The 27,937-nt window shown below is 38.5% G+C and overlaps 1 protein-coding gene across 3 annotated transcripts in view; it reads right to left on the bottom strand.

The window, feature by feature from the left end:
- The window catches only part of APBA1 (amyloid beta precursor protein binding family A member 1), a 115,911-nt gene that overhangs the window by 28,077 nt on the left and 59,897 nt on the right, over positions 1 to 27,937 (bottom strand). For 2 of the 3 annotated variants that reach the window (XM_064438269.1, XM_064438270.1), the window contains exons 2-5: positions 18,308 to 19,512; positions 8,353 to 8,454; positions 4,931 to 4,970; positions 1,776 to 1,921 (exon numbers count right to left, since the gene is read on the bottom strand). In XM_064438269.1, coding sequence (XP_064294339.1) covers positions 1,776 to 1,921; positions 4,931 to 4,970; positions 8,353 to 8,454; positions 18,308 to 19,459 — 1,440 coding nt within the window. In that variant the 5' untranslated portion in view covers positions 19,460 to 19,512. The remainder of the gene's footprint in view (positions 1 to 1,775; positions 1,922 to 4,930; positions 4,971 to 8,352; positions 8,455 to 18,307; positions 19,513 to 27,937) is intronic. The other variant, XM_064438271.1, reaches the window with a different exon arrangement.

Raw genomic sequence — 27,937 nt, 5'->3', positions numbered from 1 at the left:
AAGAACTTTATTTTCCTAATAAATTTCTAAAAATTACATTTAGTATCAAAGACTCTACACTCTTATACCTCATAGACCCACTCTGAACCAATTCTGTTCCAGTCTTCTCTAACACGTCCCTTCAATCTTTGTCTATCGTGCACTGCCACGCAAGCTTTACTTCCTAGGTGCAAACTCCCTGCCCAGCTCCAGGCTCAAGTTCAACTCCTGACACCAGTTTCCTATGACAGCTGATGTTAATCTTTCTTTTCAATCTCCAGTGATGCATCTCTCCTAGGTCCAGCCTCACTGAAGCCCTCATTTCTCTCCCTTCTCTTCCTTACCTTTAGTTTCCTGTGCATTCAAATCAGGTAACTTTTCTACCATGTGGCCAAGCATCAGGAAAGAACACACAAGGACTACTAAACAGACAGGCACAGCCTTACTTGAACCCACAGCAGGAAAGAAGCAGACTTTGTAAGGGAAAGCCTCCACCATAGCTTTGGGAAGAGCCCACCAAGACCTGCCAGGGTTGAGAAAGCTGAGTGAAAAATCTTTTTTAAAAATGGCACTGAATCAAGAGTCTCCAATGAATACAGACAAATCGTTCTTTTTCAAAAAGCTCAGCAGTTGCTTAAGTTTGTGGAAGCTTCTACTGAGACAGCAGATGATATCTTTAACAGGAAGGCTACATCCCTGCCTCCTCTAGAATTCTAGAGTGTTAGTGATTTTCAGAGTGAGGTCACAAAAACATAAGTATTTCAACATCTGCAAAATTACGATTTCTAGAAGTGTATCAGTTTTTCTCATTGGAGCTTCCTTGAGAAAGTTTCATACACAGACCAAACTGAACACTGGCATGGAAAACATTGGAAGGATTAATAACAGTAGGAAGCATCAGCCGACCTTAAGAAACAGTGCTATCGGCCTCGCTGATAACATGCTGTCTCTCTTCCCCTCTCTTTCATGCAACTGAACACAGAGTCTGAGTTGGAATCCAAAATAAACTATACAAAAAACCACACAAATATTAAACTAAGGAAAACTTTCACATGAGACTGTGTTTGTTAGCTGAATGAGCAGAAGATGAAGCTATGTGCCTACCACCCAGTCATGTAGGGATAGCGGGAATATTGCAGTATCCTTTACAACCCTGCAATACTTCATCCACACACCCTAATTTCAGTTGACAATGTCACCATTGTGACTTATTATACAGCAGCATGCCCATTGCTTGTCGTGACCCGTAACGAAATCAGTGGGCATTTCTGTTTTCCAAACAAATAAAGCAAACATACCAGATTCCAGGATAGATGTTTTTCTTCCATACGTCTCTGTACCATCTCAGGCTTTTCTCTTTCTTTTAAATCAGCTCATAGCTGTTATGTGGTAGAGAAACTAGTATCCACAGCAGGGTCAAAAATAACTGTAGACATTGCCACAGCCCCAGTTCCATGAAGTGTCAAGTCAGAAGCAGCTGCAGTACTTATTAGTTATTTCCTAAACCTGTTTTCCCCTAACACCCAGGTAATATATAATTTAGACCATCACTCACTTCAGATTCTGGCTTAGAGTACACAGCACAAGTATTACTTTATGCATTAAAATGACCTGTTAAATTATTAGTCTTGTTCCAATGATTAAACATTTCATTTATTTTGCAGAAAGAAAGATGAGGCACTTAGCTTCTCTGAAACCACAGATAACCCCACATGAAAAAATTCCTGCATACATGAGAAGTTCATGTCCACAACCTTAAGGCACCCATATGAGAAGCAGCAGGAATTATTCCTCACCTTGATCCTGCTAACAGCTTCCTGAGCTTGCATCATTCTCACATTCTTGGAGGGAGTTTTATCAGAAAGGAGTTGTGTTGAGCCAAGGTAATTGGCAGCAAAAATTATTCCATCTATTAAGTCTTCAGGATCGCAAGGTCCAGGAACTGTAACACAGGAAAGCAATCACTGGAGAAAATCATGCTGAACCTCAGGAAAACAGCAGCACTCTGACAACCTGAGCCTGCACCTGATGGCTTCAGAAGCCTCCTCAGAATTACTTCAGTTTAGCATGATGATATGCCAACCGGTACTTTCAAAGGTACAAAACAACAAGTAAATGCTCTCAACATCTCTCCAGCAAAAGCTATAATTGTTAATCCAGCCTTTCTTGCACAATAGCTCATTCTTTTGTGAGCAGCGATCACCCTGGAGCAAAATAATCTGTGAGTTTTCACTGCTATAAAGGGACAGACACAGTTACTTGGCTCGCCCTTCAACCACCAAAACCAGCCTTGCATTTCTAAGACCACCAGTCACAAGCAGAAAGAGGAAAGGTGCAATTTAATAACAACCATTAGTCACTTGCTCACTTGTGTGTACCTGCAGTCAGTACAACAGGCAGAGGAACCTCCCCGGGAATGCTTTACAGGTACAACACATCTCCCTTTACCAAGACGGCTGACTGTCCAATTAAGCAAAGTATTTTTATACAATAGATCTTTTAAAACCATTCTTAGTCTCAACAACAATACTGAGGTAAAGTACAGAGTCAAATAAAAATGTTGTTAAACACACAGAGCATGGGCTTTCCTGATGGCAAACAACTCTCAGTCCCACAGATTCTTAAAGGTCTGACTCCCACCAACTTCTGTGGAAAGTTACCGGTGGTGAAGTGTTTAGTGTCTAACAATGCAAATCCTTAAAAAGCAGCATTTATGATCTGTAAGTGTTTTGGTGTTTGGTGATTATATCTAAAGATTTTATATGTAAAAATATTCTATTTTAACACCTTACTACATGTTAAAATTGTTGTGATCCAAAAGGGAGACTGGTTAAACTAAGAAGCTTCTTGTTGTCTTACAGTTAAGGAAAAACAACTGATGTTCAAGGCAAGTGAAAATGCAAAGCATCTTAAAGAATGCTAATATTAGAAGCGTCCACATTTTATCCCCCGAAAAATAAACTGCTTTTGTTTGCTTTTTTCTTCTCTAAGAACAAAGCAAAAACCCTACAATATCAGAATGGAGTTTTTAGTAGTTTAAGGGGTATCTTGAGATATAAGGTCATGAGGCCTAATGTCTAACATTACACAGAATGTCAATTTTGTTCTACAGAAGAGATTAACAGCCACTCAGAATGAGCACAGATAACTTTGGCCCCAAAGAAATGCAAGTCATTATTAAGATTAAAATAACAAAAGAAAGAGCTGAAGGTAAGTATCACACTGAAACTACATACACAGACAGAAGAGATGTATAAAACTTCTGAGCAAGTTTGTCTCATTTATGGTTTCTTAAATATGAAAATTTATGACTAGTAATTTTAAGATGCTCATCTCCAGCGTGCAGAATTTGTGCAGATACTATGTTCCTGGAAAACTCTGAAAATTAACAAGTCACTTCAAGTACATGACCCAAAGAAATGGAATTGCTTCCTTTGGAAAATTTATGCATCTGGAAGTACTACATATTTGCACACTCTTCCAGTCCTGAAATCACACAGCATTTTAAGTGTTGCTATTTGTTACTCTACATGTCAAGTCCTTTACACCACTTCCATCCCTTCACTATAAAGGGTACAAACCCCTTTATAGTACAATTTCTGATCAAAACACAAAACCATAAATATAGACTGACAAAGCTGTAGACAAGAATCCCAGGAGGTAGCATATTAAAACCAAAAAAGGTATTTGCTCTATTTTCATCAGATGTGAACAAACAGACAGCAGGGTTTTTTGTAAGACACCCTCCATTTATTACCCCTGACAATGAAATTATTATCTGAACGGAAGTGTAGCATAGGTGCTAGCAAGTTTTTCTCGGACTACTAATGCATAAAAATGGAAAACTTATTTTTCTCAGGATTTTGCATAGGACCAATATCTAAGAAAAGTTTAATTTTTTTTTTTTTTTTAAGGAGGGGAGGATTCTTTAAGATAGCCCTTGATAGACAAGGCTACCTCTATAAGATGAATTTCACTTCTAAGACAGTTCCTTCATTGCTGCAAAATTCTGAAGCTCAGCTAGTTTCAAAACAACATATGAAATTTATATTAGTTGACATTCTGGCCACAGACTCCAAAATGGGCAACCCATACACTGAAGACTAAACCAGTGATCAGTCTGTAATCTAAAGAGAATGATCACATAATTGTTTAAACACAGCACACTAAAGCAATCCAAGGAGTTCCAAGACAGTCCAAATGATGTATCAAATCAACTGTATTTCTGGCATTTCATCAAGCATACTGTCAGGGGATTTAAAAAAAACACAAATGAAACGTTAACTTTTCTGCTTCTGTCATGCTCTCATAATAAAATAACAGGGTTTTACAGCATGCAGTCTTCCTGTATACACAGGAGGCAGATTCATACAAAAGGTAACAGCAGTTCACCTAGCAGGTAGCTTGATTTTTCACACTGTTCTGAATAAATTCAGCACTAGTACAAGCACAAGTACAAGCACTAGCACAAGAACAAGTAGCTGTAAAGCAGTGCAGATTTCCTCTGGCAGGCCTGCCAATTAATCCAATAAATTAAATTCTGCTAATTAATCCAAGATTGGATTGAGCCTGCCAATTGAAATCAGTGCTGGAGAGAGCACTACACTCCTCTTGCCTAACCTATTTTCCTTGTCCATACACACTCACATGTGTTGTGTAAATAACACAAAAAATTAGTAGTGTGTTAAGTGTTACTGATTAAAAAAAGCAGATCTGGGACAGAGACTATGAATGAAACACTAAAAAAAGAAAAGCTCCCTGTTTCTGAACTTCTGAAAGAGCAGAGCAGGATTTAGCTCAGGTTCCAGATTAGACACAATTTAATCTAAATCAGCATATCCAACCGAGCAGCTCTTCTGTTCAGCAAATAAAAATAAAATTTTATATGTTATAAAATATTGGAGTGTTTTGGATATGAAAAAAACATTTAGAAATTGTAGAACTATCTTACCTTCAACATATGTTGGAAATGAAGCCAAGCTTTTTCTGGACTGTAATTAAGACAAAAAGGATTACAAACAGAACACAGCATGCACAAATATGCGTTTAAAATTTCTCCATGCCAAAAAATTAAAAGGGTAAATCAGTCAGGGTTACTAGCATAGAAAGATCACCGTTTATTAAGATTTATTATTATATTCAGTATTCTCAAACTCTAAGCACCTACTAGAGTTAAATTCAATGTATTGCACGTTTTTGTGATTTTGTGTAACAACGATTTGTGTCATCTATCAGGCAACATGCTAGGCCCAGTTTTCAGTTACTTGTTGGTGTTCAATAGTATATTAACCGTCTACCAACAGGTGCTCTACTTTTACTAATCAAGTAGTATGCAGGAAAATACATCACATATAAAAGACACTCAATCTTCCAACTACAAATAAATACATGCATGAATATATAAAATTATGCTATACTGTTACTATTAATGACTGAAACTATCAGCCCAGTCAGTTATTCATTAACAAAATTATGTTATTCATTAACCAAATTCTGTTATTTGTGAGGACTGTTCTTAGATCTAGCCTCACATTAATACAGCCTGTAAAAAGTTTTCTAAATTTCAACAACTTAGGTAGCAACCTGTATTCTGTGGGGTAAATGAATTCACTAACACTTCACCACCAACTATGTTCACACCGTATCAAGCACAAAACCACATCTGGTAGCTTCAATTTCATAAAAGCTGAACATAAAAAAAATAAAATCCCGACTTGCACATGTAAGTACACAGTCTAAAGCAAGACCTTACTTCCAGCTGCAACTTTATGTGAAAGACTCTGTGGCTAATACCTGAAACACCTGAAAGCTACAACTTTCAGTAAGACCCACCATTTTGTTATAATCAATAACATAAAACACATAGGAAAATTTGTCAAAGAAAATTCTGTGTGGCACTATACAGATGGTAATAGGTATATTGAAATATCTGCTGTTATCATATGTGTCCCTGATAAGATTTTTGGATAGTCCAAGAATTACAAAACTTTAATGAATCTGCAAAGGATTGTATCAGCAGCAACTCCTCCAATGACTGCTTAATACAGATAGAAAAGAAAATCTATATATGATCAGAATAATGCATAATATCTTAGACAATTTCCAGTGTATTTACTGACAATATCCATTGAAACATATGCCAAATTATTTTCCTTTATGATGGGCAACTTACTAGGTTCTGTGTATTAGTGGAAAAACCAGGTAAACTAGGAAGGTCACAGTTACATGACAGGTTGAATGACTAATCCCAAGGAGTGTTTTCCACTGTAACAAATAGAAAATGGATGTAACAAGTAATATTTTCAATCAGTGATGCTGGTCTTGCTATAAAATAAAACAAAACTTGTGAAATAAAAACAAAAGGTGCATCTCACAACAGAGCCTGTGCAGCCTTTAAGTACTTGCTGTTCCTTATGAAAATGACTAAGCTGTACTGCAAAACCAAGAAAGCTTTCCATCAGATATTGTACTATCATAAATAAAGGTATCAATAAACAATGATCTCCCGCTGCCAAAGCATTTAAGCTGCCATGAGGAGACCACCATGCCTTTTCAGATCTGTGGCTCTTTCATCTCTCCAGACCAATGTTTTGACCGGATCACCTACCTATACAGATGCCAACAATTGTTTGTAATTGCTGCTGGTGTAGTGCTAAGAGGGAGGTTCAACCACTGGACTCTGACAGGCCTACAGAACAAATCCCCTAAACACCAGAGACAGCTCATGTGCCCTTTCCAAAGTACTACTTTTTTTCTTTTTTAATGGAGTGAACAAAGTCTGTAATTACAGATTTGGCAACTATTCAGCAATCTGACTAGCTGATGCAACTTCTTTTCAGGATTCAGTGGTGTAAACTGTCATCATATATGCTTTTATTGCAAAAACTCACACACAAAATTAAGTTTTTTGTTCGTTACCCAGGTTGAAAGACATTCCATTAAGACCACAGGAATAGTAAATTAACAGGTAAAATTACCAATAGGAGGAAACCTACACCTTGTAATTTTACATATCCATGAATAATGAAATATCAAGGTCATTAACATTTCATTACTCTTGTTAATCTCATTGCCACCTAGTATTATAAAATTTATATTTCAATAAAAGGTTTCACTAAGACCTAAAAGTCATTCCCAAAAACTATGAGACTGCTTTATCACTGTTTTTCTTGCATTGGAAGTACTAAAGCAGGCTTTACTGCACACCTGAGGGAAACAAATAGCCTGACACATCATAATGTGAAGCCTGGTTTACCACCTCTGACACCACCTGTGAGCACATGCTAAAAACTGAAATGAGTAGCATCCTGTTTGTTTCTTCCTTTAGGTAAGTTTATCAATACCTAAAAACTCCTGAAAGCTAGGATGTATCTGAAATGACAAAATCTGTACTGAAGAAAGCCAAAGGTTTTAACAAGCTAACAATGTAGCAGATGAAAATTTAATGGCACAATCTATTGTTGAAGACTTTAGCACATGAGAAATTATGAGTTTCTTAAGTCTTTTGAAATCTTTCATTATTTTCTATATGCAAGTACAGACTGGCACAAACGCATACATGTTACAAGCTTATTTTATCCCTTGATAATAACAAAAGAAAAAAAGCAAGTATGGATTACTAATTGTTTCCATTTAATCTGTTAGACTAGTTTCTAGATTTTTTTGAAATTTAAAAAACAAAAAGCAAATAAACTAAATATTTGCAGATTTTTCTGTTCACGGAGCCAGCCATTCTACACTAATCCAAATACTTCTTATGCCAAATTATTTTCTTTTCACACTGCGAGAAGTTCTACTCACTCGTTTTCTGTTGGTAGAACTAGTGCAGTGTAAAAAGCTTCCAGGTGAGAAAAAAACAAAAGTAAGTAAGTATTTCGCTTTATTTTGAGGTGCCTGGAGTCATGAACTGAATTCTGACTATGAATCACCTGCAGGTCAGTTTCTACAATGACAGAATATTTAGCAGCATAAATTAGTACCTAACTAATAATATTTAAGCAAGCTTTTTCTTCTGGCTGAGAAACATTCTTTTCTCTGTGGGAAGATATTCTGCATCGAAAAAAGAAAAGGGCTTCTTCCTTTTGCCTCTAATACAGAGGTGATTAGCTGTTTGGTAAATCAATACTTCCCAACCTGTTAAATTTAGTGGCAGCTGAACACAGAGTCAGAAATGCCATGATAAACAATCTTAAGTATGTTAGAAATTCAGTCAGACAGCCAGGCTAGCATAAGGGAAAGGAGCTTAAATCAGCTTTTTAAGTCTGTTGCAATTTTGGATGATGAGAAGTGATTGCACAGGTACAAGGAGGCAAGGAAAATAAAAAGGCATAAGCAGCATGAATAAGACTGGCTTTTAAAAAGATTTCACTCTACCTCTTTATTAGTGGAGGCCTCTGCTGTACTGCAGACATCCTGATGATGTTGCCTACTTGACGATTCAGCACCCCGAGGTGAAGAGGAATCTGGAGATGGAGACTAGACATGGCAAGAAAAATAAATAATAATCTGAGTGACCAATGTACAAATTGTTCTTTTGTATTTTCCTCTAACTTGGCAGTGGAATTAAGAGATGAGAAGGGAAAAAAAGAAAAAAAAGAAAAACATTTGTAAAATGTTGTAACCCTTGCTTTTTATCAGCATGATCAGGTATTGGTATCTCAGTGGACTTATTCTGAACAGCTAAATCTTTTTAAAAACACCTGTGTTTACTGTCAGTAACATATGAAATGAAGCAATTGGAAAATAAAAAGCTATACTTAGTGGCAAGCAACAGTCAGCCAAAAAGTGAGTCATAAAAATATTTTTGCAAGGTGAATGGAGGATCATCTGATATTGGTATTAGGCCAACTACTTACACTTATGTCAGCGTTCAACTGAGGTGCAGTTACAGGACTTTCAGTTGCATAAGTACATGCCTATTGCATGCAGGCTAATGACTGTGAGCTTACTGAAGGCTGCAGGCAATGCAGACTGATATCCTAGATTCTGACATTCTAGGAAAGAAAAGATAAAGTCACTAAGAAGTAAGCTGTGATGGGAGGAAGGTGAATTGACAATGACCAGAACACCAGGGATTCAGCTAAAGATTACTTGTGAAATTGGGGAGGGTGAAGAAAAGACTGCAATTTCCCCATAAACACATATGCTCTCAGGTATAATTAACCTGAAGTGCTAAACTAATCTCATCTGAGCAGACGTAGGCTGCAGTGGTTGTCCATAAATGTTATTCCACCATCTTTGAAAACCACTTTTATAATTTGTACAGAGTAATACTAATGTATTCAAGGACTTACTAATATATTCAAGGACTGCTTGATATCAGTGTAATCAAGGACTACGATTCCTCACCCTAGATACAGAGCAAACTTGGAAGATATTTCAAAGTTCATGCTATGATCTTAGTATTACACATGCTCTCCAGATCAGATTTCCTCATTTTTCTCCTTTCACTGTACACAATTCAGTTAAGAAACTGTCTTTCCAATCATGTCCTAGTCATTCATCATCATCAAGAATGTCATAGCACAAAAACAAAGGAACAGCATAGAAAAGCAGTGTCATGGAATATCTATATGACCTGTCAGCAAGTATCTTGGTAAAGGGAAAGAATGCTTTGTGAAAGCATATTCTAATCATAGGTAATCCTTAATGAATGCTGGTGACACTAAAAAGCTGTAGTGAGGTATCCAAAGTCCTGCTCTGGGGGGACTGGTATGGGGGTATGACACAGGAATGCAGACTGTGGAATTAATGAAGATGCCCAAAATGAAAGAGAGTACAAAGCTTCAACCCAGAAGGGATTTTTAAAGGCAGGTATGAAAGAGATACCTGCAAAATATGTCAGTGCATTCAAAATGTGAATCTTCAAGGGAAGGTTTAGCATTTAGCTATGCAAGCTAGGTGTTTAGCTCAGCAGTCCCGGCATTCTACACTTTCCTTTGACATAGGGAGTTTGGCCCTAGCTTTGCCAGCTCATCAGTTCATCACTGATGGCAAAACAATCAAATACTGCTCTTCTGGTTTCATGAACAATTACGCGATATGGCTTTTCTTTACGCCAATGAGTCATACCAGAAAAGGGCTATGCTTCCAGTGCTCCGAGCTGGCAGCAGCTCCAATCTAGGACTGCCCTCCTGCTATGCCTCCATTCCAGCTGAAACATTGAGTTCTATGAAATTGGGGGGGGAGGAAGTAAATTTTACAAGTTTAGCTTCACAGAATGGAATAAAACAGGAAAATAAAATTCCCTTCTCCTCTTCTTTCCCTTTACCCTCACTCCTTTAAAAAACTCACTAATTACTAATATTAGAATTATAGTTAAGTAATAAAGGCTTCCAAAGAGTTAAGAAGCAATTCCTTTCACGGACATCTCCTGGGTAAAAGAGCAGTCCTTGCATTTCCCTGTCTTTTGAATTACAACTGCAGGGCAAAAAGGAGATGCAGCTGTGAAATGGCCCCTGACCAGATACACCTGTGAAATGGTCCCTAGAATGCTGGCATGTGCTTGCCCCATCAGACTGAAGGATTGCTCATCACAATGCTCGCATTCACACAGAGGCTGTGGGAGACACAGTGACTCAACCGCGCAGATGGCAACTCCTGTTTACTTAAGGAAGTATCCTCATAATGCTCACATTCCCAACAGTTATACTGTATTTCTCTATTAGGATTAAATATAAAAGGTGCACAATACTATCAACCTAATAATGGCATTGGTATATTGTAGGATTGAGCTTTAAAGAGTAAACAAAGAAACAAAGTAAAGCATATAATATTTTAGCAATAAATGTTTTCACAAAAAAAGTTTGTTAAAATTTTGCACTATTTAAAATGTATTAACAGCTGCTCCAATAGCACTACAAATACCTTTACTCAGCCATTTTCATCTACAAAGTATCAGAATTAAGCAACCATCCAAATGATCATACAGCTTTCCATGTGCTCTGTTTGTATGTCTGCCTATATTTTTCCTGGGAAAAAAAGCCCCAAAACCAAAACTACCAAACCCAAATATCAAACATCCTATAAAGTTTGCTACATGACATGACATGAGAGCTGTCCCCCAAAATATTTGTATGAAAAAGTTCAGTCTTTGAAGAATGAACACGCAGTTCTCTTCTGCAACAAAATGCATTTTTAGAAGTACTATGTGCAATGCACAAAGAAAGAATGCAGTCATAGCCATAACAAGAACTATTTTGATACATCACAGTGGACAGAACTTGTATAGTTGCTCAAAACACTACAACTGAAGTCTAAAATAAATACTTAGTGACTGCTTCATTGTGTGTTAACAAAACAAGTTTTAGAAGCCTAACAAAAATGCTATGAGAACAAACATAGCAAGTTCATGTGAAGCATGCTATTATTACATAGAGAGGTTCATAAATGGAATTACGAAGTTTTTTCTTAAGTGCAAGAACAAAAAAGTACTATTTAACCCATCTCTCCTCTTGAAAATCTACTTACATTTTTCTTACGATACTCAACTTGGTACATCCAAAAATTCTCCATCTCAGTTTTGGTGGTGTTTGACTCTAATATGCAACCCACTCCACTTGAGAAACCTTCCTTGCTACTATGCAGAGGGATTTAGTACAGAACTTGTAACAGGAGAGGATTGTGTTGCATCACCTTGCATCTAACCTATCCAGGTCAACGCAGCTGGCTGCCGAGTAGCTCATGAAGACAAACATAACTGACACTGAAACATCTTCAGATACAAGCATCTACTCCTGCTTAATGAAAAGTAATGCTGTTTAAACTGCTGCTAAAAGCAGGTAATCTGAAAAGAGTATAACCTAGTGGGTCACATCATCATATATAACGCTGGGGCAGAGGGGACGAAATCAACAAATACTTCAACAATGCAAGATTCATTTAAACAAAAGGCTATTACTTATATGACACTAATGTCCACCTACGTGCTTCTTGGCAGAGGAATGGCAAGTATAGCTGTCTTCTACATTAGTTCAGAGGAGACAACTGGATAAAGCAAGGCTTTGAAATTTATTTGATTTCAGTGATAAAAAGTCTTCTGAGCGATACCCATACACATTAGACAGAGGTCCAAGCAGTGTGAAATATTCAGTTCCAAGATGCAAGTATAGTGAGATGTGTAATTTCACAAGCACTGCCCAGTACAGCACAACTATAGCAGTAGATCTCTTACATAACTAATAATAATTATTGGTTGTCTGTTTAAATTTGCTTTAACTATGGTGTTAAAAATTGAGGGTTTGAAAAAATAAAACCAGCTTAGAACTACTGTACACATATATGCATACTGTGACACAATCTAAGCAATTTAATTTATAACTGTGACACAAGGATGAAACTTAAGATTGTACTGTAGTTGTGGTGTAACTGCTTCTGCACATACGCAATGCATTCACCCATCAGTTTTCTGGGTGGTCCAGGACCCACTCCCTGCCAGTTTGTGCACAGATGATAGGAGTTGACTTGAGACAAGGTAACTGACTGAACTGCTCACTTCAGAGCAAAGCATTTGACTAACTGTTCCTCCATACAGGAATTTCAGGCAGCCTCAGAGACTCCCCCAGTAAGCTCCCTATGTGCGTACGACAAGTGAAAGGCACGACTGATTGTTTCATGGTGCTAATTACCATCCTGGGTGGGGACTCTGGCTGACCCAACAGCTCCCCCACCCAGTTTCTGCTGCAAAAATGACCAAACAGTACCTGGATAAGATACTTGCAAGTAGTCAACCGAAACTACGCCCACAAATGCAGATAAGGTCATGTATGACAGTCTTATGTACACAGTTAACAGAGGAGGTGTTATGTGTGTAGCTTAAGGCAAGCCATCACAATAGACCACATGTGCTACAGTGGTCATGTAGGATCACAGACCACCTGTTTGTAAGACCTGAGAACAAATGCATTTTGGGGAGTCTCCCCTGATCCAGCTGACAATGCCCTGCAAGGATGGAGCCTCCTGCCACTTGCCACCATCTGGACAATGACTGACAATCCCACTTGAGAGATCTGACTGTCCACACACATTACACTATGCAAATGCTCTGAATGAACTTTTTTAAAACAAACACACTGTCCATGAGTGTCTGCATGACACCACTAAATTGTAATTCTTCAGTAAAATTCACTGAAGTACAAAAATAGAGACAGACCACAGACTACAGAGAGGTTTAGATCTGACACAGAGAAGTCTGAGTGAGCAAACAATAAATGTAACTGAGCAATATGGCCCTTTTTTTTATCCATTTCAAAGAGTCTATTGGCCACATGAGTCAGTAGCAGTAACCATGTAGTACCACAGTCACACTTCGTGAGCTGGTAACTTCTCTTTGAATAAAATCTTAGGCTGTACAGACTGACTGCCTGTCAGATCACACACGCACTCTGTGTGGGAAGGGTCTGTCTAGCAGCACACAAACTGGGTGGAAGGCTGCCAGCACAGCAGGGCTCCTGGAAGCTGTTTCAGTGCTGGCTGTTTCTCTCTCTCAGGTATGGGCTTCCTCAGCTGTACTTTCACTTGAACTTGTAGTTCAAATGCAGCTTCATGTGTCAGTCTGAAAAAAAGAGTGTGGATCTCTACTGTGTTTTCAAAAGACTAACTGTAGCGAGTGTTGTTCTAGTTTTTAACAGCATAGAAAAATTACTTGAAATTGTTTTCATCTTTCAATAATTAAAAAACATAAACAACAACAACAAGAAAACATTCGAGGGGTGATGTATCCAATGCTCACTGTAATTTAAAAGCCCATAATGCATCCGGAGAGTGTTTGTCTTCAAGCAGACTAATTGATAAATTTAAGCTTTCTTCTGGATGATTGATGAAGCAGCATAAAGCTTTCTGCCCTGGATATTAAAATGCTTTTCGTTTGGTTTGGGTTTTTTTTAATACATATGGTTTTAGTTCAGGGCTTTTGAGGCCTTTTTTTCTCTACAATTTTAAGACTGTGGTCTCACATAGATGATGGAAAGATGACTTGTATACTGTATGCTCAACCAACAGTTTTCTTTTTTCTGAGCAGACCTTTTAAAACAATATCCTATCAATATAAACTCATCTCTATTTAATTTCTTTTCTTTCTCTTTTTTCCCCACTCAGTTCACCTATTACGGAAACCTGCTTAATTATTTAGAACAGACTTCTCTATTGCCTTTTAAGTATACATTACTCCTGCTGTGGAAAAAGTGAAACAAATTCAACTCCATGAAAGCACATCAATTCTAGAGTTGTCAGAACTGAAATAACTCCTGCAACTGAGAACTCAAAGGTTGAATAAAATATACATAACGAAAAAGAACAGAGAAGCAAAACAATGCAGCTCAGTTCTGTTTTACCTGAAAGGTCTGTCTTCGGCTCTGAATTTCTACTTCACAGATTCAAACCACCCATGTACACGGTTTTACTTTCTATTAGGGTTTATTCTAATATTGCACCACCTAAAGTCTCTTCAGGGGAACAGAGGCTGTGAACACTGATGACAGGGCTTTGCAAAACTGAAGTATTGGCAGGTAGCTACAAACCCTTTTCCTAAAGGGTATCCCCCTCCACCACTCTCAGGCCAGCTCCACGATGGTCTCCAGCTATGAACATTATTCAGTATGGTGTGAATAGATTCTCTCCCGTTTCACACTCAGAAAACACAACTGAACTGCAGTTCCACAGTCTTTTCCATCATGGGTCAGTCTCCTGATGTCACACTTCTTGCAGTTGTGCAGCTCTAACTGCTACTGTATTTGAAAAAGATATCCTCCCAAGGCCATATCCAAGTGATAGTCTGCTTTGGTTTTAAAAGTTTTCTGATAGACAGATTTTGGAAAGATATGTCAATTGTTCATATCTCATATGTGTGGCAAACTTAAAAAAAAAAACCACACTGCATTTATTCAAAGGACACTGAGATATTTTTTCTGCTTTTATCAGATACACAAGTACAACACCTTCCCACAAACTAGATGTCCAGACCACCTCTTATTCAAGGGAAAGCATGCATCACTAAACCAGGGGCCACAAGGCACACAATAGCAAATACTCTCCATTGTTAAATATTAAGCAGGTACTTTAGTACACTATTTATTTATTCAAAGAAGTCTGCTACCTGCCTCCTACATCACAGGACTACCAGAGTTTATTACAGTAGAATTGTCCACGGGCTGCGAGCAATTTTCTTTTTTTCATATACCTACCAAACATTTCTTTTGAGAAGAAATACATAGGAATGACTGAAATTCCTGGTAGATTAAAATGTGAATAAACCTGGACACAGGGGATCTTAAAAACAAACTGATACAGTGACCTGTAGCTTTCTTGTCATCCCAGTCATTATATGTCTTTCCTAACAGTCCCAAGCTATACCCAGCTGCAGGCTAGCTGAACACTTCTGGATGGTTAGCTTCTCAAAATAGTCTCTGGACACTTCAAATGGTATTCTACCAAACATTCTGCTGTGAATGTGTCATCTAAATGCTCAGTACTGAGGAATAACAGTCACTTCCTTGTGAAAAAAGGCAAAAGAGGTTGTCATATTTAACTGCAAATCATTCTTCCAATGCCCTGGCTTCATTGCTCTCTTGTGGAGAGCTCCTAGCTAAATAAAAAGTGACTGCTATTTAGATCTAAAAAAGTCTTACCAGTTTCAGTATGATATGATTAACAACACAAAAGTTTATAAATATTTTCAAGTAAGTTCTATCTCTAAAAGCAAAATGTTTTGTTAAAAACAATGTGGGAACATTTTTCAAGGTAGACCTGCAAAACAACTGAAGGTAATAAAAGCACCCAGCTTACATCTCTTATCTGCAGCTCCTTGATAGTTGTGGGAGACAAAAAGGGTGTCTGACTGAAGGGAATTACATGAAGAGACTGTTTTGCTTCTTATTTCAAGGCCAATGTTAGAAATAAGACTGAATGACATCTCTGGTATATACTGGTTATACTGAAAAGCTCCTGTCTTGTGATCATATTTCTTTCTCAAAGCAGACAGAAGAAAAAGCTACATTTAGATGAGTGGGCTTCAGCTATATTTTTATTACAATTGATCATTCATGGCCACTTAGTCAACACAACCTAGTTTTGCCCAATTTACCGCTAAGCAATTCTAGGAATGGTTTGTTAAAGAAAGCTGACTGTTCAGACTGTTGGCATCTGAATTAAAGAATCCTGTAAAGTAAACACATACCTCAGCTTCAGTGAAAAACAAAATTCCTACCCAGTCCCAAGTCCCTCCTTCTACAATATGTGTTCCCCTCAATCTGCTACAGATCTTCTAAACTATTTGCTTCATTTACTCCCTCTAAGAACACAGGATGTCTGCACATCTACAACCATCATTTATCTTTGCACTGAGCTACACTGTCATTACACATCACTGTTTTGACTACAGCCAGCACTGAAAATCTCAGACAGGTTCTTATATGACAGGCTACAAAAAATATTGACTGAGAAATTAACTTTTGGTACACAATGGAAACCCATATGTACTTCGTACCTAATGTAAATACACACCAATGGAACCCCGTTTTGTTTACTACATGAACATACCAGGCTGAGTCCTACCACCGTACCTTAGAAAAGTTTAATTCTGCAAGGTGCAGCACGATTTTGGAGAGCAGCTGGGCACCTTCAGGAAGGACTCAGTGCTCTCTGGATCCCCAACCTGAAGTCACTGAGACCACTACAGTACTGGGTTACAATCAAACAGTTGGGAAGCAAAAGAAAGTTCTTTGATCCTCCAAGACAAGGACAGCACTTATAAAGACAGACAATACGGTGAACAAAATGTACAGCAAAAGTGTAATGTCATCTACGTGAAAAAGGGGAGAGAAATAATTACAGCTTTTGGAAATTTTTAAAGAAGTTAAAGATAATTGTTCTCCTGTAGAATAACCTGGGAAGATTGCTTTAGCCCTCCACACAACTGCTAATCAACCCCGTAACAGACGTAATTTAAAAAATATTTGTAGAAGTAATTTTTGCAATATAGGTTTTAAAAAAAGAGGTTCAATAAATAAACAAAACAATAACCAAACATACTTATCACTGTGTGTTTCCAACAGTGTTCAAGGAAAAATAAAATCTGAAAGCTACATGTCGCAATCAGCTTGCAAGATTTTTCAGCAGCTCAAACACCATGCTCCAGAAATCTCTCCCCATTTGTAGAATACTAGCCTTCATCGTTATGAAGGCAGACAAAACAATCAGAAGCCTGCAACAGATCTAAACAGCATGTGACCTTTTTTCACCATCTAAATTCCCTTTACAAGGCTGAGGTCTTTGTATAGTTCTGATGCATTCCTAGAATGTTACAATAATTCAGTTTAAAACACTAAACAACACACAAAAAGTTCAATTTTCAGTGTTCTTCAAAAAAAACCAGAAGTCACAAAAAACATTCCACAGCAGTAAAGAGGATGGAGCAGATGTTTGCACTGCAGTTATCCTTGAAGAAATACCATGGGTCCATATGATAGAATAATTTTGGCCAGGAAATTTAGCCTACCAGCTCTTTTCATATCAGGCATAAATTTAATGCAGTTAACTGTTGTTTATATGTGTTTATTTTATTAGAAATGCAGGAAACCCAGAAAACTTCAATTAAAGATTATCATACAGGCTGCTGGAACTACAAACTGGGAACTGATTCTGATCCAAGTTAAACCTCATGCCAAAAGTACAGAATTTCAGAAATGCTGATCCTGTAAATCTGAATGATGGCCTTTGATACTTAGGTTGCTTAGGATACTTAGGATACTTATGTTGAGAGTGAATATACTTTACAGTGCTAACGTAATACACTGAGGTTCATAACACATTTCTAGAGCCTGCAAGTGGACAAAAACCCTGCAACTTTTCTGGATTATTAATCTGATCTGCAATACCATCATAAAGAATATTAACAGATTGCTGATGGAACTGTTGGGATTGTTATGTGACAGAAAATGCCACTTAGAAACTCAGAATTAACAGAAACACGTAAGTATATAAAATAGATTATATATATAATAATAAGTGTGGTGCCCATTCTAAAATATTCCATGGCAGTAAAAAATGTAACAGCTTTTATTTTAGAAAAAATAAGAGCTTCATGTGACAAATTATTGTATAGTATAACTGGGGTCAGCAGTGCTTCATAAAGAAATATTTGGCCCACTGGTAATGCACATGCTTACTTTTTACATGGTCTCTAGAGTACAAATTGAAAATAAAGCACTACATACTCTACAGAAGGATGAGGCACAGAACAAGAGCCAAATGTACCCTCCATCACCACCATGTATGTCACAATTAAAGGAACAAGACATACCTAAACTGAGAGCTGGAAGTTTTATATACTTACATCTCCATCTAGTGGCCTCTGGTCGTCAGAGTCCTTGGTTGGACTGATGTCCTGCCTCATCACCCAGATAGGCTCCTTAGGTTCATCAGGGGTATAAGGAGAACGGATGGTCCTTGTCTTCACTTCCTCAATAGCCTCTTTAATATCCTTGATGGCCAGTGAAATTGCGTCTCTCTTTTCCTTGCTGTACCTCTGTACAGATTCTCCCGAGCTAGATGTTACTTGAGAACCAGCTGGGAGCTGGCCGTTACTTTCATGCCCACCACCAGCAAGAGCATGACCGTGCTCCAAACTCTGCTCCGCCTCTGGCATGTCTTCAGCTGCCTTGTCTAAGCTTTGGGAGCTCATGCTCTGCTTCACCTCTGCTACAATCTGATCAATGTCCTCCTCTTGTTCATAACTATCCATTCTTGGGTAGGGTGCAAACTCTGCCTCCTTCTCAGGGCTGTCAGACTCTCCATCAGACCGTTCATCATAATGGTGAAGACGGGCACCAAGTGCCTCCTTGCGATAATTGTCAGCTTCCTCCCTTTCCCGCTCATACTGTTGGATGCCCTCCCTAACATCAAGGTCTGGTGTATCTCCTATCTCCTCATACACATGTTCCTGCAGTCCGTAGTCAGCATAAGGCTCGGCATACTGTTCATCCTCTCCTCGGTGGAAGAGCCGATGTGTATAGACATAACCTGAGTAGGCTGCATTCATGGCTTCCTCATGTTCGATGGAATGGAAATGTAAGTGATTGGGCAATGTTCGATTATGAATGGCCTCGCCGTGCTCAGCCTCGGCATTCTCCGTGTACTCCTCAGACTCAGGCCTGTACTGCACTGCATAGGCGCTCTCATCCTCATTTTCCTGAACTCTCTCTGTGTCGTAACTGTCCTCCACTGTGGCTATCACATCCCCTTCTGCAGTATCCGTGTGATTGTGGAAACCACTCTCAGTGCTGGCAGACCGAGCTAACATCCCTTCCTCCTCCTGCCCAGAAAGGCCCCCTTGGCTGCTGTGTGTATGCCTTGGGTAGTGAGTTGCATACCGCTGCTCCTCTTCCACTTCTGAGTGCTCCAGGTCAGCCTCCACTGACTCATTCACTGCTCCATTTGCTGGCTCTTCACTTACCTCCCCCTCAGGCGGTCCAGCCAAATGGTTCATGGCAAGTTGTGGTAGGTAGGTCACTTATTCTATTGACATTTTGTCTATCACAGCTGGAAAGAAAAAAAAAAACCTCTGATGTTACTCTTAAAAAAACAAGTGGAGTCAATAAACAGAAGCAACAAAACGCACCCTTCCTTCCCCAGCAGAAAAACATTTGACTTCATCAGCTCTGAAGTCAGACAACAGTCAGCACAACAGTATAACCTCTCATGCAAATGATCTCCAACAGTGGCAACAAACAACGATCCCCTTGGGGACTGCACTTCTCTGCACAAATCCTTTGTGGAAGAATCATTTCCAAGCAACTCATTGGAGATGCTTCTATGGACTTTTGTGGCATTTTGATGATGTTGGCAAGTGCTAACTTTTGCCAGGGACTCAACTGTGGTAGAAATATGACTGAAATATTCCACCTTTGCTCCGCTGCTCTCCCTACAGCTCATAACTCAGTGCAAAGGATGTTGTGATGTAAAATTGCAGATTTAGCCCCATCATGGGAGTCTGCAATTGCCCAGATCCATGGCAGCTAGGCATAGTACACTTCTTCAGTATGGTATCTTCAGCTGAGCTAGTCACCCCTATGCACTTTTAAAAAATAATTAGAAAAAGAAATGCACTTTCAGGGTATCTGAAGCACTTGTTCCTTTTCCCTAGAGAAGCACATGACAGCCAGATACAACATAGTCACCTTCATGGAATATATCTATGATCACTTAAGATGGCTTCTGCACCAAACATCTTTCCTAAAACACTGAGAAGACATTACTAATATTCATAACTGTGGCCACATTGCAACTAGTGAGGCATCCTAGCCTTGCTAACATTGAGTAAAAATCTCAAAAGATAACATATACTAGAGAGATCTGCCAATAATAGCAAATATGCAGGCCACAGGAACAGGAAAACTTCATAAAAATACAGATTAGCTTCTACAAGTTTCATAGAGCAAACAGGCCTATCTGAAGATTTCATTTTTATGTAAGAGCTTTAGCTGTTCTGAACCTTGCCCTATGTTTTTAAAACAGTGTCATAAAAAGGACATTTTATATCCTTTAGGGCCCTAAGTCAAACCACATATCCATAAGTAAAATTCAGCTCTAGCCTGAAACTTATTTATAAGTACTAAAAGAAAAGGTACCTTTTGGAAGAATTCTAACTTGAAGGCTCTATAAAAGCATGCGTCAATTACCAATTCAAAAAAATAATGTGAATGTAAAATAGAACTTGAACTAAATCTACTGAACTGAGGCAAGGAGGCCCAGGCAACACTTTGCTGGCTAAATGAGCTCTATGCAAAAGAGTGGTGGAAAGAACTTCCTGTGATGAGTAATTTCAGTTGCCTGCTATTAGAAAAGTTGACAGGCAGACAAAGCTAGGTGGGAGTCACCTGCACTATACTTCCATGGGAAATCTAGTGGGTGCAGCTTCCAGCTCAGCGAACACTCCTTGTCTTTGTCACATCTAATGTTTTAGCCTTTAAAACTCAGGAGACCTTAAAGAAAAAAAAGGAGCCAAAATATATCTTGCCCCTTGTTCCAGACAGATCTTTTCATTTTCAGAAGCAGCTCATACACAGCTTTTGCAAATCTAGCATGCAGTGTTCAACCTCTAAGACTTGCCTTACCCACCCCTACCACAAGGGAGAAAAATGTATAGTATATCCTATAGCATATAGAAAAAATGCAGAATGCTAAATTCTGCAAAAAATGCTAATAAATCACATTACCTGTTCAGTTAAAGATGTTAGACACAAACTAATCCTTTTTCAAAATAACTACAAAAAACCTCATTTTGCTTTTTCCAGCTAAAGAAGGTATGTTAGTAAGAAGCCTTCAGTGACAAGGTAAGGTCTTTTCCAGCTAAGTCTTCCAAGAGATCAGGAAACAATGAGCACAATACAGGTGTGTATGGAGGTGTGTGCCAAAACTAACAAACCAAACAACTCTTCTGACCTGCAGCATATGACGTATTCTTTAAGTAAACAAGAACACTGGAGAGCTTTCCATTTTAAGCTCACAAAAAGAAGGGTGAAGATGTCAAGGCATAACAGCCCTTTGAAAAGCCCATTCCAAGCAGGATTTCCTGCTTCCAGTTATAAAACTTCCATTGCTTTGCACATAGACATAATTAGGCTAAAATACAGAACTGTTTAAAATTTCTACCTTAAACCTGTTGCATTCAAAGCAGCTCCTGACTCACATCTAATTGTCATTGGTCACCCACAGAAAAAGGGCAGTGCTAGTTGAAAGAAGTGAAGTTACAGATAAACACAGGATGATGACCAAATTTCTGAAATCTTCATTACATGTATCCTGCCACATCTGTAACTGAATTATGTTGTTAGAAAGAAAGCAAAATTTAACTGTATGAACACCACCTATACCTCAATTCAAATAAGGCATCAAATGCCACAATATTTCTGGTAATATCTGAAAATATGTGATCCTGTGGCTTGCAACATAATGCATACTATGAACAGACAGCATTGCTGACATATCTAGCTGTGAGAAGCAAATTGCAGATATTACAAACCGTATAAAATATTGCTAAAAACTGCCTGAGAGCCCCAATATTTTCATTTTGCAAACTGAAAGTTTCCAAAGTTCCACTTGTGAAATTACCCTCATTTGAAGAATGATCTCAGGTTAATTTCAAATATTGATATCCTGAAATATTCAAGGTTGTGTCTTTTGGAGGGATGAGGAAGAAACTTAAAGATTTACTTAAAGCTTTTTACTGGAAAAGGTCCTCTTCAGTATGCCTTTTCTCCAATTATTTCAATTTAATTTCACTTTATAATTTTGTACACAATAAAATATTATTTTCAAATGTGTTTTGAAATTTTAAAAAAAAGACAAACATTTTAACTGTTAGAAAAGAATCAGAGTTAACTTATAAAATTGTAGATCTGAATAAATGCCCTGAGGTCATCTGAGTCCCAATAACCTTCAGTGAAAAGTAAGCTTCTAAGTCAAGTGTATTTATTTGTCTGTTTAACAGTCAGCCTTTAGGACAGTCATTTAAAGAACCACCTATTAAGGTTGGGGCTTAGAATCATACATGGCAACTGGAAGACTACTAAAAACTGCATTTTTTTTATTCTTAGTAGCATTTCCTCAAGCAAATACAAGGTCTGCCCAATTTTTCTCACCAGGCCTTCAAAAAGCACTTTATTTCCAGCAAGCAAAGAAAAGTCAATAACTGACATAAAATGCCATAGACAGAAGAGAATATAAGCAAGAGAGGTCATCTGACCTTGGAAATAAAGACACAGCACCCATCTGAAAGATATTATACTCTCATATTAATTACCCAGAGCAGCAGCTGTGCACCAGTAATCAAACATATATGGGAAAGTGCTCTGTAAGCACTCTTAGCTTTGTACTCAGGACTTGACGGATGAATCTGTCTCCAATATAGAGAAATCAGAGCTTGATTACTAGCTCTTTGCTAAAGGTTAAACTACATTCATGCCTGTAAAGAAGAAAAATCAAACATCTCCACATATTTCTCAAGCAACATAAAGCTGGAAGTTTAAGGATTTTTCTCTGCTATTTTATATTAGAAAAGAAGTATTTAAAACACCACCAAGGGGCACACTGTCATCTCAGACCCAGACCACAACATCCACGCCCAGTGCTACTCAGGAAAAGACATGCAATAAGAAAAGGTGAAAATGTCAGTGCTCAGATTCCAGTTTGTTTTTTTATTTGTTTCCCAGGTCCAGGTGTATAATTGTTTGCTTTTTTGTGCATGCAGGCAGGCATGAAGCTTTTAAAAAAATTATTAGTCCAAATATGCCTTTCAGAATTTACTTAATAAGAGCACTATGCATCGTATTTCCACAGTCTAATTCTGACTTTTTGGAACAAAAGATGACACTCTCAATAGGTCTGCATACTACTGTTACTGTCTCAAATAAAGCTGCGTGCCATCTGGATCCAAGACTACACCTACACACACACATGCACACTGATTTTGGTCACATATAGTATAACAGAATAACTCAGTTAGGAAGGGACCACAGGAGGTCTCCACTCCAAGCCCTGCCCAAAGCACAGTGAACTCTCAGCTCAGACCAGTCTACTCAGGTCCTTATCCAGTTCTGGCTCGGCAACCTCCAAGGCTGGAGACAGCACAACCTGTCTGGACCCCAGCTCCACTGCTGGGCTGTCCTGTGGGGAACACGTTTCTTCCTATAGTCAGTTTGAATTTCCCATTTGAACATGTGCCAGATGTCTCTAACCACCCTCCTGCCATGCACTACCATGAAGAGCCCAGCTGCATCTCCTCATTCCCCTGGGCTGTTGTTGGGTTCCCCCGAAGCCATCACTCCTCCGAGCTAAACCAGCCTCGGTCCCACAGGCTCTCCTTGCAGGGCAAGGGTTCCAGCCCCACCATCTCAGTGGCCTCCCCTCACCTCCCACCAATTTGTCAGCATCATTCCTGTATCAGGGACAGCACCCAGGTGGCCCTGGCAGGAGCTGAGCAGCAGATCCAGTTCCTACCTTCCCCTGGCTCTTGACTGTGTCCCGCCCACACTGCTCCAGGCACTGCTGGCAGTTTTTTTGCTGCTTGGGTCATGCCCCAGAGCTGCTGCTTGGCCCCACCAGCCCCAGCCTGTACAACTGCAAGGGGTATTTACAGACATGCATTTTTAAAATTAATTTTTTCATTTATAAGAAGCATAACTGTCTCCTCTTACTTTGCAGAACTTTTGCAAGAGGAAAGTTAGTGTGCCAGTTGAGCACGCAAGCAAAAACAGTTTTGTCTTCCCAAAAAACTTTGGTCATAGTTACCCATGTCTTCCATAAAAAAACCCTATTCTTTGAACATATTTACCCGTAACTCCAAGTCACACTAGAAGTAGGGAGACCTCTGACTGAATTTGCAAAGGCATCCTACCCTAAGCGTAAGTTGTCTTGGCACATTCTCTGAGGAATTTTACAAAGCACCTATGTTTTTCTAGACTCCAGAATACACCAATGTTTCACATGTACAGATACAGTTATCTTGGCAAGATATAGGAACACCAGCTACCTTTCAAAAACCCAGCATAGCCTTTTAGTAAACATATGTCTTTGAGACACATTTTCAAAAAAACTTTTTTTTTTTTTTAAAGAGACAGTACAGTGTCAAATGGCTGAGAATTTAACAGCATATGCAATGCCACCTTAGAGAGAACTCCCCACCGCTCCTGTGTTACATGACTCTCTCTTTTCTGAACTGTAACCTGCTTGGACATCTGACTGCTTCTGCTGCCATGTGCTAAGTAAGCTCATCCAAAACAGCTTTAAACAAAAAAGCTGTGAAACGTAAGTTTTTTGCCAGTCAGCAAAAGCACCACATACGCACCCACACGTTCATACCGATGAGGCTGAATGACTATGAACACTCAATATGGTAACTGTAAAGTGGAAAAGCTGCATGCACAATATTGTTTTTCACACAAAATATTCCACAAGTGCTTGTGGAATCCTTGTATCGCTGTAATACATTAGTTTCAACACTACAATTTGCTTTTAATATTTTCTGCAAAGTCTTTTACTCCAATTTAGTTCATAACAACCTTGGAAGCGCCCACTTCTGAGTCCCAGGTCTGCTTCCAAACTCAGGAGGAGCAAAGTTTAAACCACACACTACTCAGTGTTCAACAGAAAAGCCTTTTGTTTTTTACGAAAGTATGTAAATTTCAAAAGGGGGTAGCTTCTACCTGCATCAGTCTTTTCTGACCACAACTAGCCAAAAATAGTACACAGATTCCTAACAAAAAGTAAGGAAATGCCTTAATTAAAACAGAAGAGAGCTGTACACCAGCCCACGCTTACAACATTGGCTTGGCCATGGCACCTAAAAGAAGTCCTGTTCGTAACAAGAGAACTACAACTAGCCAAAGATCAAGCACTGTGGCACAAGGCTCAGTGGCTTACCATTCAGGTTTCCCCACAACGGAAAGCACACAAAAAGTCAAATTTTGGGCATAGCAGAGGAAAAGAACGCAAAACCATGAATTTATGACCAAAGAACCACTGAGCTACTAGAACAGGACCATCACCAGATTTAAGTCTGCAGCAGAAAAATAAACAAAACCTAGAAATTCTTGGGAAGACATAATTACATCTATTGTTTAGATATGAGTAGGTATAAACTTTTCCATACACAACACAATTAAACACAGTGTTATTAACACCAGAAATCCATACAGAACAATAATGAACAGAGTAAACAAGCCGCACAGGAAAGGAAGTTAATTGGATTAATGTGCAGTGTGCACCTGAGTAACTCAAAGGCAAATCATACATCAGATTTCAGTATCTACTTTGACTTTCACCAGGGTATAAAATTCTGTGGTGGAAAGGATGAACATGTGTCAGCAGCAGACTTCCTAAACCACATCATCTCAGACTAACCCTGTGATTACAGGGAATTAATTTGAATTTATGCTTCCACTTTAAAAATTGTTTACATCAGCTTTAAACTGAATGGACATAATAACTAAAGAAACCTGAACAAGTCACACGACTCTCTTGTGGAGTCTGGAAATGTCACCACTCAATGGATAACAGAGTACTAGGATCACACCACATTTTTGCTCAAGAGTATTTTTAACTCTGAATTTTTTAGTTCTATGTACCTACTTTTGATTTTGAACTTTTTATTTTGATAACACAACTTCACCTCCAAGCCTTCAAAAGCACATTCCCATTTAATCTACTGCAGCACATAAACTGATGAAACTACAAAAGACCAGTTTAAAAAAATGTCCATTTATGTGACAAATCTCTTTACAATTTTTCCTAAGGCTTGAAAGGTACTTTAGGAATAAAAAGATAAATTATTATATTTACAAATTTAGCAGCTTATTGAAAACAGGGATTATTTACTGCCTATGCAAATCATCTCTACCTGTTTTTAATATGGGTTTAAAACAGATAAGCAGCAGCATTTTGCAAGTCTTCAATTAATAAGTAATCTTTTTAGAAGAGTAATAATTAGCTTTAGGCATCCCAATTATTAAACTGAACATCTGAAAAAAAAAAAATTGGTTTCCTGTTCCACTGAATCTGAGTATACTGAACAGCTGATGGACAGTACCCAGTCAAGGATGAAACACAGGATAGACACAGGATTTAAAAAAAAAAACCAAACAAACCACAAACCAAACACCAAAAAACTAAACAAAACCCAGCTCCTTTATTTCCTGCTCATGAGCCTCCTTCCTCCAGGCCCATGCCTGCCCCCATGAAAAGAAAGGGGAGCTGAGAGAAACATGCACCTGACATAAAAGAACCCCAAACTTTTGTTAATAGCAAACAGATCTAGAATTGCCAGTTAATGAGCTCTCAGATAAACATTTAACTTTTCTCCCCTTCCAGTTCCCATCTTATTCAAAACTAAAATTTAAGTTCGAACAAGAAACACCACTCAGTAATCTTCAATGCAGACAGGCCAAACCTCACAATGCTTTAGAGCACTGGAGAGTGCTCTGATTAGAAAAGGAACAGACCCTTCCCACCACCTTTTAGCACTGAAGCCCTGCCCACACAAGAAACAAGCAGACTCCAGGATTATCTGAAGCCATCCATCTACTGCCAGAGGAAGGTTAACCAATATCATGGCCCAAACAGAAAAGATGAACCAAAAGCAGTAGAGAACAATCTTGTCAAGGATCCACAGGCAGCCTCTGCAGTAAAGTACAACAATCAGACACACTAGACCAAAGACATTTAAAAAAATAAATCACAAATCCCAGATTGTAATTAGTTGGGGGAATAAATCTGACTGCTCTCACCAACCAGAACTATGAGGCAACACAAACAAAAGTCCTAAAACAGCTAAGCTAAGGAAATTTGGGTTTCTCTTTCACTCTGCTGTGATTCGCTGACAGTTTACTGTTGGCTGATTCCTGGGTCTATTATGGATTCCATCTTTAATCAGTGGCAACATAATCTAAAATTTTGACCACTAGAATTGTTATTCTGGTATTTAAATCATGGTTACTAATAAAATCCACTTCCAAAGAAGAAAGATAAATTGAAGTAGTATATAAGCAACGTCAAAGCACAACAACATTTAATATTACAATGAGACACTAGCCTCAATCTGTTATAGGCACAATTATTAAAAATTAATCTTTACTAAATCTGAGCATATGGTTGTTTGTAATTTGCCATTTTTTCTCCTCTGCATAAAAGGGCAGAACTGTATCAAAGAGCACAGTGGAAAATGCTGACTCTCCAGTGATGAATTCTGAATGTAAATCTTGTTATCTTTACACCAGTGTCATATTTATAGCAATGAAAACTATGTATTTCTGTCTATTTAAACAAAGAGGGATTAGATCAATGCTACCAAAAACCCCCCTAAATCGCGAGCCCAATACCCTTTCCAGCTCCTTTCAGGTGCCATTAACAGTGTAGTACAGAACAACTGGAGGCAGAGCTAAAAAACCCATGATCCAGTAAGCTGCAGGGC

The sequence above is a fragment of the Phalacrocorax carbo genome, chromosome Z, assembly GCF_963921805.1.
Source record: "Phalacrocorax carbo chromosome Z, bPhaCar2.1, whole genome shotgun sequence".
Taxonomy (NCBI): domain Eukaryota; kingdom Metazoa; phylum Chordata; class Aves; order Suliformes; family Phalacrocoracidae; genus Phalacrocorax; species Phalacrocorax carbo.
The sequence above is the reverse complement of the archived record's forward strand: the minus strand, read 5'-3'. Positions and strand labels throughout refer to the sequence as shown.